At 51.5% G+C, this 12,802-nt stretch overlaps 1 protein-coding gene across 1 annotated transcript; it reads right to left on the reverse strand.

Moving 5' to 3' along the window:
• Nucleotides 1-7,086: 7,086 nt before the first annotated feature.
• Nucleotides 7,087-9,704, reverse strand: LOC104508772 (dynein light chain 2, cytoplasmic). The gene is made up of 2 exons (XM_010150498.1): nt 9,552-9,704; nt 7,087-7,845 (listed from the first exon to the last, which is right to left on the reverse strand). Exons 1-2 carry the CDS (start codon nt 9,702-9,704, stop codon nt 7,708-7,710), a joined length of 291 nt encoding a protein of 96 aa, XP_010148800.1. The 3' UTR covers nt 7,087-7,707.
• Nucleotides 9,705-12,802: the final 3,098 nt, after the last annotated feature.

The following is a 12,802-nucleotide window of genomic DNA, read 5'->3' on the forward strand; positions in this document are numbered from 1 at the left end:
CAGCCCGGTTCCCTGAGCCTTCAGCCTGGGTGCAGGCTCCCTGGTCATTTGGCTAATTAGGATAATTCCTCCCCTGCAATGAGGGCCATTAAACATCCTTTCGCATGGCAGCACCTGTGGGCTGGGGTCACCAGCCCTCCTGGAAATGGGGCTCTGGATTCCCAAGCTGTTTCTGCACGACGGACTGCCAGCTTTATTTAATGTTGCTCAAACAGACTGTGAAGCTGAGTCTGGTGCAGAGGTTTCGGAAAAGCTGCTACTGCCTCCCCCTAGGCTTCATCTCCCCAGTGCCGGCAGAGACTGGGATATTTCCACATCTGCCTTCCCCAGGAGATGGTGAGGACCCCGGGGACACTGACAAAGCCTGACTGGCAGCGGCGGAGCCTGCAAACACCTTCCCCCTCTATACAAACCAGTGCAGACTTGCTTTTTTAGTTTTACACCTAAACCTGTTTTCATCCTTTGCATGTTTTCAGAAGAGGTGCCATAAATTAACACAAGAGAAAGTACTTGCCCCCAACCTGAGAGGGCTGAAGGAGCAGGGGCTGTGAGTGCTGTCGGTGGACTGGACCCCCAAGAAGCTCTGCAGCTCACGGGAGGCTGCTACTGGCGGAGCGGGGCACGCGGGACCCGAAACTGAAGTGACCTGCTGGGAGTTGGAGTGCTCTGCTAGCTGCCGAGCCGCCTGCCAGGGATGCACACCAAACATGAGCTAATCCTAACAAAAATAGGAGTGAAATCATAATTCATATGCATAATTCATGTGCATAATTTTATCTTTGCTGTATATTCTCTGGGGATGTATTCTAGAAAATGCTTTCTTTCCCCTCCCCTCAATGCTCGCATCCTTGCAAAAAGTGCCATAGATGCAAATCATTGGAGGCAGTGAGAGGTAGTAGCTTTGCTGGGTTACTAAATAAATGCTAAATTTGTCTGAGTTTCTAGCCTACGTCTTGGGAAGTCATGCAGATTGTAGAGACACGCAGGCTTGTAATAATCACGGGATTTTAATTGCTTTCATTGTGAACCCTGGCTACTGATTGTATCGGGATGGAAAACTGTAAGTTTGCACTTGCAAATGCTAAAAATGTTAAACAATATTGGCAATTAAGAGATAATTATAGTTATTCTGAAGCAAGGATTGGAGTTAAAACTCCAAGAAGATATCCCAAATGACCAGGAAGCAGTGCCCTGTTTACTGCACAGGATGCAAGCTGCATTTTCTATGGTGTGAGATCCGCCAGATTTAATTACTTAATGATTTTCTATAAAATATTTAAGGAACACGGTATCTTTAGCCAGTCCAAGCCCTGCCTCAATCGCACACGTCAGTCTTGCTGGAGGACAGCGGCAGTGTCAAAGCCCTGGCCTGGCACCCGGCACTTGCTGAGTCACCCACTGGTTTTCTTCTGCTAATGATAACGGGGAAAAGGTGCGGGGACCCCAGCACCCATGGGTGGGGACCGTGCTGGAAGGCGGCCACATGGGTGCCATCCCTCAGTTCCCCTGCAAGCTTCAGTTTCCGAGGGAGCCTTTGCAATGTGGGTCCAGGTCTACCCTGTACAAGCTGACCTGCGGGGCACAGGGGAGCAGACACTTTTGGCCAGGTCATTTTGAACGCTTAGATAAAACAGGACTTTTAAAAAAGGATTTAGGAAGAGGTTTTGTCCTTGTCGAAATGTTCTGGGCTTTCCTTGCAAACAAAAAGGCATTTATCTTTTTTCCAGAGCCATGTCCTGGGCCGGGTGCCAGCCGCCTGTGTGCAGGCTGCAGCGGAGGCATGTCCTGGCTCCGTGTCAGCCCTTCGTCCTTTCCCGCCGGAGTGGCCCCGGCAGCCTGGCAGGCAGCAGGCGAGAGGCACGGCCAACCAGGGAACTAACTGGGTGAGATGGGCGCGAGATTAAACCCCAAACCTGTAATCGAACACCTTGTGGAAAAACATGAGTGTAAGAAGGGATTTCCGTTCCTCTGACTCAGCTTAAGCAGCACAGGGCTAAGGCTCAGGTCACACCCTGTGGACTGCCAGGCACTCAACCCCAGGGGACACCGCTCATCGTGCCCCGGCAGCACCTAATGCTGCTCACCCTGCCTGGCACAGGACACGGGAAACCCTTCCCTGATGGCCCCGGGGCAGGGGCTGCGGAGGGTGACAGGAGCACACGTCCAGCTCTGCAGATTCCAGCGTCATCCATGTGTGGGACTCGGTGGCCAAGGCTGTGGGAACAAAGAGCGGCTTTGACTGCGCACCGCTGTGGTGAATTCCTTGGATGCTTTCCTGGGCTGCAGCCACTGCACAGGGAGAGCAGGGCTCCCAGCAATCTCCTCCCCCTGAAAGCACTCCATTCACACCCAGGCTGGAAGGAGGTGAAAGAAAAGGCCGTGCATGTGTTTAAATGCAGGGGGGCCCTACCACATGGGGGGCTTGGATCTCTCCCCAAAAGCCTCCCTGTCCAGCAGGCTGGGGGTGAGGGTACGCAGCCTGGCTGGGATCTGGGCAAGCAGCTGAGCTGCGGTCGGTCTGCTCCGCAACGGCCATAAATCAACGGAGACACATAAGCAAGGGAGGGAACAAAGGACATGGAGAGATGCCATGGCATCTGGCAAGGGAGGGCTGCGGCGGCCACGCTGGAGGATTGTGTCTGAGGAAGGGCTCTGACCAAGCCTGCGAGGGTCCCGGCCCCACACTCTGCAAGGGGACGAGAGCTGCCCCCGCTCTCTGCTGCCTCCCCCTCCAGCCCAGCCCTCCAGAGAGACCCTGCCGCGCCGGTCAGCAAGGAGCACAAGGGGAAGGGGGACGTGGCAGAGCGTGACATCCCGCCTCACCCGCGGCCCTGGCAGTGCTCCCGGGGTGCCTCTGTGGCACGCCGCGCTGGCCTACCATTGATTTTTCCACCAGGCTGCAGCAAGCTCTGGTGCGTTTATTGTGAGTCCCAGAACTCGGACAGAAAGACGTGGACTGCGAGGCCACTAAGCAGCCTGCTTCCACAGGCAGGAGGAAACGAGCTATGCCAGGGCTGGATAACACTCCTCCTCAAGCTTAACCCAGACCCAGATCCTGCAGGAGTGCAGCAGACCCTGGGGTTGCTCCTGCTCAGGCTGCGGCAAGGGAAGGGACGGGGACCGGGGCAGAGTCTGGCAGGGCTGCTCCCTTCTTACCCTCCTGTGCTGGCTGCTGGGACCACCGGCGCCCAGCGCAGAAGCACGGCGCCTGCCGCTGCTCACAGAGGGGCTGGCGAAGGCGCTGACCTGGTGATAAGCAGTTATTTGTCTCATTGGTAATGAGTTATTACTCAGCCTCAGCTAGACACTGCCTTAAGGGAGGAAACGCGATCATCTTTTAATAAACACAGTTGGCTCCTGCGAGGCTCCTGCAGCTCCTGTATCTAGAACGCGCTCCAAGACACATGGCTTATGCATAGATAGCGCTGCTATGAGTCACAGTCTGGGAAAGGGTGTCGGAATCGTTGCTCAATAAATAGAACAAAGCAGGGAAACCTCGGGTGGGCAGGGATGGCACAGCCCCACTTCCTTCACCGCACGGCACTGGCCTCCTAAGGATTTACCCGCTGGAGACAGAAAGCGAGATGAAAATGATATCCACGCTTTCTCTCTTCATCTCAAATCTCCCGCAAAAGCGCCGCGAAAAGGAACACGTCCGTGGAGTACAGGGTCTACCGGCGGCGACAGGCTCTGCTTCCACGTGCTTGGGGAAGATTAACACTGCAATAGGAGTGCCACAGGCTGGCTTTGCTGAATCTCCCATTCAGCAAAGAATGGGAGATTCTTTGAATAAGAATTCTTCTATTCTCTTCTATTCTATTCTCCCTATTCTTTGAAGAATAGGGAGGAGAGCACCGACCTGCAGCCTACGGCGTATTCCCACCGGAGCAGGGTGCGACCCCTGTGCAGGATACCCACGGTGGGGAGGACATCGCTGTCACTGTGTCCCTTCCCAGAGTCCCAGGTGGTCACAGAGAAGGGGGAAGAACACTGTGCCAGGGAGGATGGCTAGTTCTGCCTGCTAACAGAGTCACGCACCTCCTCCTCCAGGTTTACACCACACTCTCCCCGCAGAAGAATGAATCCTAGATAACGTCTAGTAGCTGCATACATGGAGCACAGCTACCAAAAACCAGCCTGTCTGCCCTTCAGCATTGCTTTTGAAAGGCCACATCTGGAAGAAATACTTGACATGAGGCATTAAATAACTCGGTTGGTACAAGAGAAAATAACGTGACACTCTCCCCAACCACAAACCGCACCATCACCCGCAGTGAGTGCACACGCTCGTCCGCAGACACAACCCTGCACCCAGCCCTCCACCACAAGCAGCAGCCAGCACCTCCGACTCCCCGGCAATCACACATTTTCCGAGTGCTTGCAAGGCAGAACAGCAACGAATACTAAATTTACATTTAAATATCATTTTTGCCCAAACACATCTGGAAGCAGTTTCTTTCTCCAGCTATTTCCTTCCCAGATACCTACCTTCTACGCAGTGCCCCAGATCCAGATGTTTCCAAATAGCTTCCTGCTCCCGTGGAAGCTGAGCAGCCATCCTGGGAACGCTGTTGGCCTCTCCAGCACAGAAGCAGTTAACACTCCGAGGCATCATGCAGGAGGACACCTGCGCCTGGTGGAAACTGGAGACCAAGTGGAGCCCAGCCATGGAAAAAGTCAAAGCCAAAAGCTGGGTCAGGCAGCTGCAGGCGACAGAAAGCTCCGTGTTAAAACCTCACCCTGCCCTCAGCTGTGTAGAGGGAAGCGCTGCTTAACTTTAGGGAGCTGGTATCTTCCAGAGCTACATGGTATCAGTGTCCATCGCAGAGGTTAGAGAGGTGATCAGGGCTCAGTTTCATTGCCTGATTGCTAAAGGCACGAGCTACAGCTTCTTTTCCTTAGCCTGAGAGACAGGACTTCTGCTGCAGACACATCCTAGGAAGCATCCAACTCGTTTTCTACTTGTGTGCATCAGTTCCAGGGCACACTGCCCCTCCAGCCCTGTTAGGGCCTTCCCCCCCCCAACCCTGTGCAGCGAGGGGCCCCAGCTCCACAAAGCTGCAAGCGCTTTCCTGGAGCCCCAGAGTTCAGCCAGACCAGGAGCGCAGACCCTCAGCACAGCACAGTTGGCACTGAAGCCCTGCAACTGCACTTGTTGAAAGGCTGGCTGGGCCTGCTGAAGGAAGAGCATCATCTCAGCTCCCCCCAGAGCAGCAACCTCCGCTGCACTCCAGCACTGCCAGGTTACAGCAGAACAGCAGGGTGTAACAGCCGTGCTGCTGCTCGCTCGGGAGGTTTGGGTTCAGCTAGGACTTAGCGTGAGTCATGGCTGTCTCAGCTCAACTTCCCCGCCTTTCTCATGCTGGCAGTACTGTCCCACAGCATAGCTGTTACACTGCTGTGGGTGGCAAGAGCCCACAGCTTTCCCAACATACCAGCAGCAAGGCTACAAGCCCAGATTTAGTTACAACAGGACCACAACAGCTAGCTGAGGGGTTGCTCCAGGGCAAGCCCACAGCACCAGGCATGAAACAACCGGTTCAGGCAACCAGCAAGAGTCCCCAGTCTTGCCCTTCTGTGGAGCAGAGGGTGGAAGCCTGGAGGGGAAACCTACTTCCCTGCAAAGCAGAGGCACACCTTTGTGTACAGGAGCCAGGACCCCACTGCTGTACCACCCCATTTGCCTGAAGTCATTAAGAGGCTAGACAGGGCCTTCATAATGAGCTTACTGTGCACAGAAACATCCCATCAGGGCAGCAGCAGGACACACGCCCCTCGATCCCTCCTTCTGGCTGCATTTGAGCCAAGCTGGGGGTCAGCACCAGCATGGATGGGCACGTACACCCTCCAGGCTGAGTTTCTCCTCTACAGACCTGCCTCCTTTGGGTCATCAGCATCTTCCAGGGCACAAAAGTTGCTGCTCACCCTCTCCAGACAAGCAGTTTGGGACAGCTGGCAATGAAGGAGAAACTAGAGGCCATTTAAATGTGTCAATTCACCTTTAATGTTTGAAAAAAATAAATGGTATTTGAGCCATTGCAGTTATGAAGGGAACAGATCTTGCTCCACAACAGACCGTGAACAGGTTCACATTAGACTCATGCTTGGAAAAAACCAAACCCAGAACATTCTCCTTTCAGATCCAGAGCAGAGTTCTGAACAGACAAGACCACAAAGTGCCCCAGACAGTCCAAGGCACATTACCCCAGTGCAGACATTTCCATCAACATGAAGTTATGACAGCTACATTCTTTCTAGTTACAACATTGTTCTATCAATATTACAAAATTAGGCATACTTTGGATTTTGCACAGAGACAGAAGGACTTTTACTTCAGGAAGTAGTCAGCCTGGGTCAGCATTTCACAATGAAGAGCTCCCTTCACTCTGCCCTTCCCCCTCCCACCCCCCCCACCCCAGTAGTGACTTATTACCACACCAAATTAATCCCAGAGACACACATTAGGCTCACCAGACCAGCGACATCATCTGTGCGTCAGTGTGCAAACCACCACACAGATTTATGACAAGCACCAGATATTTACTTGCCATCAAACAGCATTTCTCCACACCCAGAGAAAAAGAACTTCCTGCAGCATAATCCAAGAGTCAGGACATACTAAGACAACATCACTGAAAGACATTTGTCTGCCTTCGAAGCAGATGTCACAGGAGTTTCCTTCACACAAACATCACATGTAAATTTAACTTCTTGGTACTGTGCTTTAAGAACAAAAGCAGATATCGGAACATGGAGGACAGTCCTCCAGAAATAGCTTATCAGCTACGGAAAATTAAGAAAATGAAAGAGACAGTGGCCACTTACAAGTCTTCCACATAACTAGCTTGCTTTAAGGAGAGCATCAAGTTAAGGCAGTGTTGAGACAACTGGCTAAGAACATGCCAAACAGAGCTGTTGTCAGGAGTCACCAATTTGATATCCTACTCCATTTCAGGGATGGCTCACGTGGCTTTAGATCTCAGTATCAAGGTCTAAAGACTTCAGCCACGGGATGCTGCTTTCCACAACAAGCAGCAGCTCAGGGGGATGCTTGCTGAAGTCTTCTAGACCAGGCTAAGTTGCTTACAAGTCTAGGTCAGTGTTCCAGCAGAGCCAAAATACAGAAAGTAATGGGCACTAAAAAGAACACAGAGTGCCAGCTTCAAGTCTGTTTGTCACAGTCTGAGGTGGAGTTCAACTGGTGTGTGAAAGCCACATAGTCAAGAGCCACCCCACCAGCTTTCAGGTAAGGTGTAAGTACCTGCACCGAGGTTACTGGAGAGCCAGCTCTCTACAGTCTGCGGGGTGGGTCAGAGGCTCACACTGGCTTTGCTCCTCGTTACAAGATTAACAGTCTAATAAAACTCAGTAAGGAAGTCAGGGTCTTTTGGCCTGCCCAAAGAAGTTTTCCCAGCCTCAAAGAAGGAGTTACCACTGAGGGAGCTGTTGTGGAATAGTTTTATTTCTTCCCACGTAAAGGCCATTGTTTAAGCATTTACAGGTTTCCTAGTGCAATACAACCAGAAAAAGCAGTAACGAAAAAAATGCCGCCTTCTTCCCAGGCAACTAAACAGAAGTAGATTTTTTACTGCAACATATACACATTAAATATAGTATACAGTCCATGCAGCGGCATAGCCATGTTAAAGGGAGTCGTGGCTTCAGCCATCAGTGCATTACAGTCCAAATTTCACTTGCTCCTGCTTCCTACCCAGACTTGAAGAGAAGAATTGCAACCTGACCCAAGTAAAAATAGATGAAGTGCTTTGTCTCGTGTGTTACATAGCTGCCAAAGTTTCTGCCAACAATGCAGTGCCAAGTTGGGTTGTATTTCTTGTCAAATTCCTGAAGAAAGAGAAGAGAGGTATTAAGACCAAGAAAGCCCACACAAACACAGTTCTAAGCACAAATTTTTCACTGGTTCTGTTCACACACTATTGTCTCTCCTCCCACTTGCAGCATCTTTACATTCCCCATTGCAAGACACCATTATATTAAGTGAGGTAGTGACTGACACAACCAGACCTCTGCACTGGATGGTCTGAAGGATCCAACACAAGCAAATCATCTCCTGGGACTTGGAGCACCCAAGCCCTGGGCAGAAAGAGCAGCGTTAGGGGCTCTCCTCAGTACAATGCTACTCAGACCCTGCATGTAGGCTGGCTCAGGGGAATATTTCTCCTCTCCCATTCCAAGCCCACTCACAAAAAAAAAAAGAGATTTTGGCACGCCTGCTTCAGCAAGGCATTTGAGCTTAAAGGTCACCTGAGGTGGGGGAAAAAAAAAAGAGGGAAGGAGAAGCCTGGCTTCTGCTATCTGGCACTCTTTCACATAAAGGGGAGAAAAGCTGCCTTGAAAGTGAGGAGGCAAATCAACAGGCCAGACAGCATGTGAAGACCTAAGAGGTCAGAGGTGAGCAAACTGAATGCTGGCTTATGAATTAGGTCTTCTACTTGCAGGTAAGACAGGGTTAAAGACCATTTTCCTCCCTTTAATTAATAGACAACTCACAAGAACACTCCTCCCTCCCCAGAGACAGGGCCAGAAGAACAGACTCAACACAAGATTAAACCAAGTGTTAGTCCCCAGACAGCAGCAAGACAGTTGGAGCTCTTTGCAGGTAACCTTTGAAGCGAGGAAAAGGTTTTCCTGCCAGGGCACGAAGGTGCATCAAATTGCTTCCCTCCTCCCAACACACTCTCAGGAAAGAAAGGTCAACTTCTTTTCGAATGCCTTCTGTGGCACTCAGTCACTTCAAAGGCTGCATTGCCCCAAGCACTTTGAGGTAAGTCTTGCCTCCAATCAAAGTGATCTGAGGAGTTAGGAGGCACCTTTGAATCCTTTGCATTCAAGCTCAGATTACAAGCAAGGCCCAAAAGCTAACCCAGGTGCTGGGTATGAAGTCACTTTCCTCCTCCAAAAGCACTTTGCCAAACCATTCGGAGAAGTGGCTACAGAAGGAATTGACAGCTCCCCAGATGCTATGAAAGTATGAGACTTCAGTTAATGGGCTCTGGCAAATGGGGAGACACCACATCACAAACCAGGGCACCTGCTTGCACTGTTATAAAGCAGCACCTTTCACAACCCTGCCAGCCTGCACAAGGGCCCACCCTCCTCCACACCAGCCACCCCAGCACCAGGAACCCAGCAGACAGAACTGCATGTGCACAGCTGCTTGCATTGGGTGAAACAGTAATCCCACTCTGTGCTGGTACTGCAAGTAAAAAAGCAGCATCCATGGAGCAAGTCCTAAACAGAGACTGCAGCCAGCTCTTTCTAGGCTGGCAAATCCAGGGGGACAGCACTCACACTGCTTACTCAAAGCTTGCCAGAGCAACAGACCAGGCCCTGCTCTGCCATAGCACTCCAACCTTGGAGAAGTCATTCCACCCTCTTAGGAATAGCAGTAAAGCAGCAAAGAAGAAAGCACCTTCTCCCTCCAAACACACGTGTGTGAAGTCTCAGACACTCAGTCTCATGACAGGCATACATACTTAAGGGCTTCAGAAGTTTCAGACAGAGCAGCCCCCTCCTCATCCCTCAGTTACCTTCTTTATATATGCTGCAATGTCCTTTTCTATGTTGTACTTCTCCATTGCCTGTGTAGCACAGTCTACAGCATCCTGCTGCATGTCCTCGGACATGTCCGCATTCTTGATCACAGCCTTTCTGTCAGACATCGTGAACCTAAGGCAGAACATAGATTCCTTTAATTCCTTCCCAAGAAAGGAGAAGCTTCCTGCACATCAGAGGCTGCCCCTCCGGTGGCAGACTGCATCACAAGCCAATACTATAACTCCCCTGTTATGTCCAGGCTGAGGTCATCTGAGTAACCTGCCATAGGCCCAGGCTAAAGTGCCCCTTATAGCTAGAGCACTGGCACTGTCTGTAGGTTAGGTCAGAGAGAGATCAGAGCATCACCACCTGCATTAAACACATACAAAAAACCTTACTGTGTGTGGGGAGACAGGATCTGTATTGAGCCACAGCCCTTCTACACATCACTAAACTACAGCCCAGTCTGCTTTCCAGGTGCACCACAAGTTCGGAGCATCATCTGTTCAGAGCCTCAACAGATCCCAGACTGTCCATCTGCAGGAGGGAGGCTCAGGAAGCAGTTAACAGCAGCAGCAGTTCCACCACATGGCAGGAGTTACAGTTACTACTGCTAGTTTAGCCTGGAAGGAGTGTTGTTCCACTTTCAGATTATCATCCCCATACCACTGCTCTGCCACTGAAACCCAGGCTTCCAGCTGTTCCCACAGGATAAAGCCAGTCTGACAAGCCAGAAACAGGTTAATACCATGCTGCAGCCTAGACATGGGCATGGGGAAGCAAGCCCCACCACAGAGCTAGCACAACTAGGGCCTGGCAAAGCAGCTCTCTGCCTGACAGCCACAACACTGATGCTGGAAACCAGTATACCAGTCCTACCCACAACCTTTAAGTAACTAGAAAGTGGTATACTGGAGCTGAGTGTGCAGCCCCCTTACTTTGTAAGTTAGTTCATGCTTCATACCAGTCCCTCCCAAGCATCATGCAAGGCCCAGTGAATGACAGAATAGTTTGGGTTGGAAGGGACCTTAAAGCCCATCTAGTTCCAACCCCCCTGCCATGGGCAGGGACACCTTCCCATAGACCAGGTTGCTCCAAGCCTCATCCAGCCTGGCCTCGGACACTTCCAGGGATGGGGCATCCACAGCTGCTCTGGGCAACCTGTCCCGGTGCCTCCCCACCCTCTCTGGGAAGAACTTCTTCCTGATACCTAATCGAAACCTCCCCACTTTCAATTTAAACCCGTTCCCCCTTGTCCTGTCACTACAGGCCCTTGTAAAAAGTCTCCCTCAGCTTCCTTGTAGCCCCTTCAGGCACTGGAAGGCTGCAATAAGGTCTCCCTGGAGCCTTCTCTTCTCCAGGCTGAACAAGCCCAGTTCTCTCAGCCTGTCCCCATGGCAGAGGTGCTCCAGCCCTCTGAGCATCTTTGTGGCCTCCTCTGGACTCAGTCCAACCAGTCTATATCCTTCTTATGCTGTGGGTTCCACAACACAACATGTGAGGAGGCATATGTTATCTGGGAGGCCAGTCAAGCAAAGGTCTGCACTGAGAAGGACCACAGCTGCTAACCTTGATGGCAGCTCTTACCAAAGCTTACTAAAACTTTGCAGGAACAATCTTCTTAATGGCAAGGAGTGCCTCCAGTTAAGTCTGCAGAGCACCATTAAGTTTCTTAAATCCTTTCATAGTGCTGTAAGCCTTGAGTGATACTACCAAGCATGTTTTGAAATAGTGAAACTACACATTTTTAGCTCTACTGGGGAGAGAAGAAAATCTGCTGCAGTGATCGCTTCCTGGAACAGTCCCAGAAAACTGAAGGAGTAGCTTTGTTAGAGCAATTAAAGGAGCCTGCTATTCAAAGAGAAAGAGAATCCAGTTACATAATTGCAGCCCTATGATTACAATATTTCAATTTCTCCACTCCGCACACAGCTGAAGACTGCTATTGCAAGCTTGATTTATACATTTTAGATAGTGTTTAATAGAGCACCACTAATAACATAGCATCAGGAGGAATGACAGGAACTGAGCTCAAATGCCAACAGAGAGCACACGCCCCTAGCACAGCTCTGGAAAAGCCACTTTGAGGCAGTCTGTTCCCCTTCCCCTCCGTGCTGTGGTTTAAGCCAGTGGGTGTTAGTCTGTGATCCAGAAAACCTGGCAGGGCAAGACATGGCTCAGAACAGTTCAACTGCCTGTAGATTTGGATTCACTATCCAGGGATCTGGCAATCTCCTGGAAAAGTCTTCCGGGGGTCCAGCCAACAGGAAAAGGCAAGTAGTAGAAATTCACTTGCAGGTCATTCTTCCAGGAAAGCGTCTTTAGGGAAGGGGGGCAAGCAAGCTTTCACACACATCAAGGCCTCCACACACTTCCACTGCACACCAAGTTCAGAAAGCATCTTGCCATTACATAAGCCGCCATGGAGCAACCTGCAAAAAGCATCTTCTTTCCTCATTGTTTAGGCAAGGAGCATCTCAGTGCAGGCCCATGCTGCCGAGGGCCAACAGCGCCATCAAAAATAAACAATTATCCTTCAGCAGAGCTGCAAGCTCTGGCCAGCCTGCCCTCCCCAGCACCACACTGCTCCAGGACACAGCATCCTTCACAGGCCAACCACGAGGGGGGCTCACAGGTGGAGGGAGGGAGGGTCCCCTGCACCCACTATGGGGCAGCTTCCAGTGCCACCCCATCCACCCACCTGAACACCACAGGGCAGGGCTCAGCTCATTTCCCCCGTGGGGTTAGAAGCATCCTCCCCATCAGACAACCCAGCAGCACCACATACACATCTTATCCCTAAGCCACAAAATCATAGCTGGCCCTCAGGGTCTTGCCACGCGAGTCTGGCGCTCTGAGGAAAAAACACAAAGCCCCAGGATCCAGCCTAGGGCAGAGTAGGCCTTGGAAGGGGTAAAAGTACAGCTATGGCAGCCCCCCCTTCCCCAGCCCAGGGCAGGATGGGATCTTGACAGAAGAAAAGATCACAGCCCTAGCAGCCACTCCAGAGCAGGATGAGGCCTTGGCAAGGCGATTACTAAAACAGCAACCAACCCTTCCCTCACCAGGGTAGGATGAGGTCTTGGAAGGAGTACGAGGCCCAAGTCACTCCACCCAACCACTCCCCAGCAGGGCAGGATGGGGCTCTGCGAGAGGAAAGATGCTCAAACTCAGCACCTTTTCCTTCCCTGACCAGGAGTAGATGCAGCTTTGGGATGGGAATGAGACAAACCCCCACACCCGC

This window comes from Eurypyga helias, unplaced genomic scaffold, assembly GCF_000690775.1.
Source record: "Eurypyga helias isolate BGI_N326 unplaced genomic scaffold, ASM69077v1 scaffold5464, whole genome shotgun sequence".
Classification (NCBI taxonomy): Eukaryota; Metazoa; Chordata; class Aves; order Eurypygiformes; family Eurypygidae; genus Eurypyga; species Eurypyga helias.

Bases quoted from the DNA above. Each gene is read 5' to 3' on its own strand.
- LOC104508772 (XM_010150498.1), bottom strand. From the start codon at position 9,704: ATGTTCTGCCTTAGGTTCACGATGTCTGACAGAAAGGCTGTGATCAAG. The intron at 7,846-9,551 runs GTAACTGAGGGA...CTCTTTCTTCAG, and splicing joins TTGCAGCATATATAAAGAAG to GAATTTGACAAGAAATACAA.